Source organism: Poecilia latipinna, unplaced genomic scaffold (assembly GCF_001443285.1).
Source record: "Poecilia latipinna isolate Pla-1442-1.1 unplaced genomic scaffold, P_latipinna-1.0 Scaffold462, whole genome shotgun sequence".
Lineage (NCBI taxonomy): Eukaryota > Metazoa > Chordata > Actinopteri > Cyprinodontiformes > Poeciliidae > Poecilia > Poecilia latipinna.
The window spans coordinates 517142-519454 of NW_015113078.1; the positions used below are offsets into that span (position 1 = coordinate 517142).

At 35.9% G+C, this 2313-nt stretch overlaps 1 protein-coding gene across 1 annotated transcript in view; it reads right to left on the reverse strand.

Annotated features, from left to right (window-relative positions):
* Window positions 1–1857, reverse strand: part of LOC106951534 (disks large homolog 2-like) — an 18488-nt gene extending 16631 nt beyond the window's left edge. Inside the window, exons 1-2 of the mRNA XM_015039142.1 lie at window positions 1535–1857; window positions 42–144 (exon numbers count right to left, since the gene is read on the reverse strand). Coding sequence (XP_014894628.1) covers window positions 42–144; window positions 1535–1747 — 316 coding nt within the window. The 5' untranslated portion in view covers window positions 1748–1857. The remainder of the gene's footprint in view (window positions 1–41; window positions 145–1534) is intronic.
* Window positions 1858–2313: the final 456 nt, after the last annotated feature.

A 2313-nucleotide genomic window follows, 5' to 3' on the forward strand; every position in this document is an offset into this window, starting at 1 on the left:
GCTTTATGGACTTCCAGAGTAATTAAATGTTCCTGACGAACCTTCTGGTTTGTACTGAGCAACAATGGTGACCACCTGCCCGGCTCCTTTCAGTGCAGCTGCTGCCTGTTCATGTGTGGCTCCACGAAGGTCAATGCCATTAACCTGTTTTAATAAAGCATCAATTCACAAGATGTTACCAAAAACATATTCATAAGAACTCTTTTTAAAGCATACACAGCCATAAAATGCATTTCATCTTCAGTGTGGTGGATAGAATGGTGAGTGAAAGAAGTGAGCATAAAATGAGAATCATTTTATTTAAGAACATGAAATGAAAATGTGATCAAATATATTTCTGTTTTTCTAATACATTACACTGATGTTTACATAAACAGAAATTCATAGTCATGGTTAGTTTAAAACGGTAGCATCAAAAGAGACACAACATTGCTTAAAAGTATAAAAATAGTGTGCAAAGACATTTAGGTGAGGTCAAGTGAGAAAAGTTATTGTTAGATCAGAAAAATCAGGTCATTACAAGAACATTGTCTAATTTCATCTTCCAATTACCATCTCTTGATGGTAACTGGAGAAAAATGTAACCGCATGCGGTGTCACACTGACCTAGGAATCTGCAAAGTTATTATAAAGAACATCAAAATGACAAACAGTTTTGTTTGACTGGATTTTGCTTCTTCTGTCCACTAATCTATTTATATTTTTATATTTATATACTTCAGTTAAAAATACATCTAAACAATGACTGAATGGTTTAGAAAGCTTTTCATTAAATATTAATCAGTATTCTATTTAAAAGCATAAGTCTGTCAAATGTCTACAATATATTCCTGATGTTTGCTACAACTCTTGATGTAGATGTGTTTTAGCCAAGATGTACTGACAGGCAAAAAAACAAAAACAACAACAAAACAGCAAGAAGACTTGTTAAGAAAAGACCTTAAACTAAAGAGTTAAAGATGTAGTAATAATAATAATAATGATAATTAATAATGTTATTACAGCAAGAATAAATATCTGAATTATAGACTTTGAAGGGTTGTGTCAATTCTATCATAGTTAAGTTGTGTAGAGCATTTCTCATCGAAAATTGTGATTAACTGAAAATGTTATAATGGATCTAACTGAGCTCCTTTGATAATATTACAAAGTATCATGGTGCAGCAAGAATTACAAAAAGATTGATTTGTTAATTCAATGGCTTGTCTGAAAGGAGTCTACAATACAGTTTTAACCTAAATTGTATTGGGTTAAAACTGTTTTGTTCAAACAATACAGTTTAGGGTTAGAATAAATGTACTTGAAAACAAGATAACAGCCATTCTTTAAATATTTTTACATAACATTTAGCAAGCAACAGAAGAGCAAATTTTTATTTCCGTTACCTCTGTGATTGAAGTTGTAAAAATCACTTCATACTGAGCAAAGGCAGTGAACAGATAAAAGCAAAACATCACCTAAAGTCTAAGACAGGCAGTCCCCACTGTTACTGTTCCTCTTTGACAACTAGGCGGAGTGTATTTTCAGTACTTACAGATAGGATTTCATCACCCCGCCTCAACTCTCCACTAAGGTCCGCTGGGCCGCCTAATAAGATGAAGGAGACAAAGATGCCTTCTCCATCTTCTCCCCCCACTATGTTGAAGCCAAGGCCGGTGGATCCCTTGTGGAGTACAACTGTCCTAGGTTCCCTATAAATACAGTTTAGGTAATATATGAGCTCCAGGGAGTCTGTGCGTTTCAGCATTGTCAACTGTGATGGTGGAAGGCTGGATCAATATACTGATGCTCTTCTCAGGCTGACAAACTTCAAGACTATTACAGCTCCATGAGGGGATGGTGCTCTATTTAGGTCCATTTGTCCCAAATTCTGAAGACTCTCTCTCTTTCTTTTTTCCTCACTCTCTCTCGCTCTCTCTTTCATCTAACCTGTCAGAGCCTGCCATCTACTGCTAAAATTGCAGAAGTCACATAAACTTTGTATCTTGTTAATGGAAGCCACATACGTTTTGGGAGGACCTCTAGCACTCAATGTGGTGGTGCAACGTATCCCAGCCTCGAAATAGTCTTGTGCAGCCACATTACACTGTGGCTCAAGAAAGACCTTAAATTCTGATGTCTAGGAACTGTGAAGTGGACAAGAACAATGGAAGGTTTTCTCCTTTCATGTAAAGGGACCCAAATCTGCAATCCATTGAACAACCTACAGAGACTCCATAAAAAGTAAGATGACAGCATAATTAATTTCCTTTTCTGTATAGATATACAGAAACACTTACAGTTGTTAACTCCACCACCATACAGAAAAGGAAA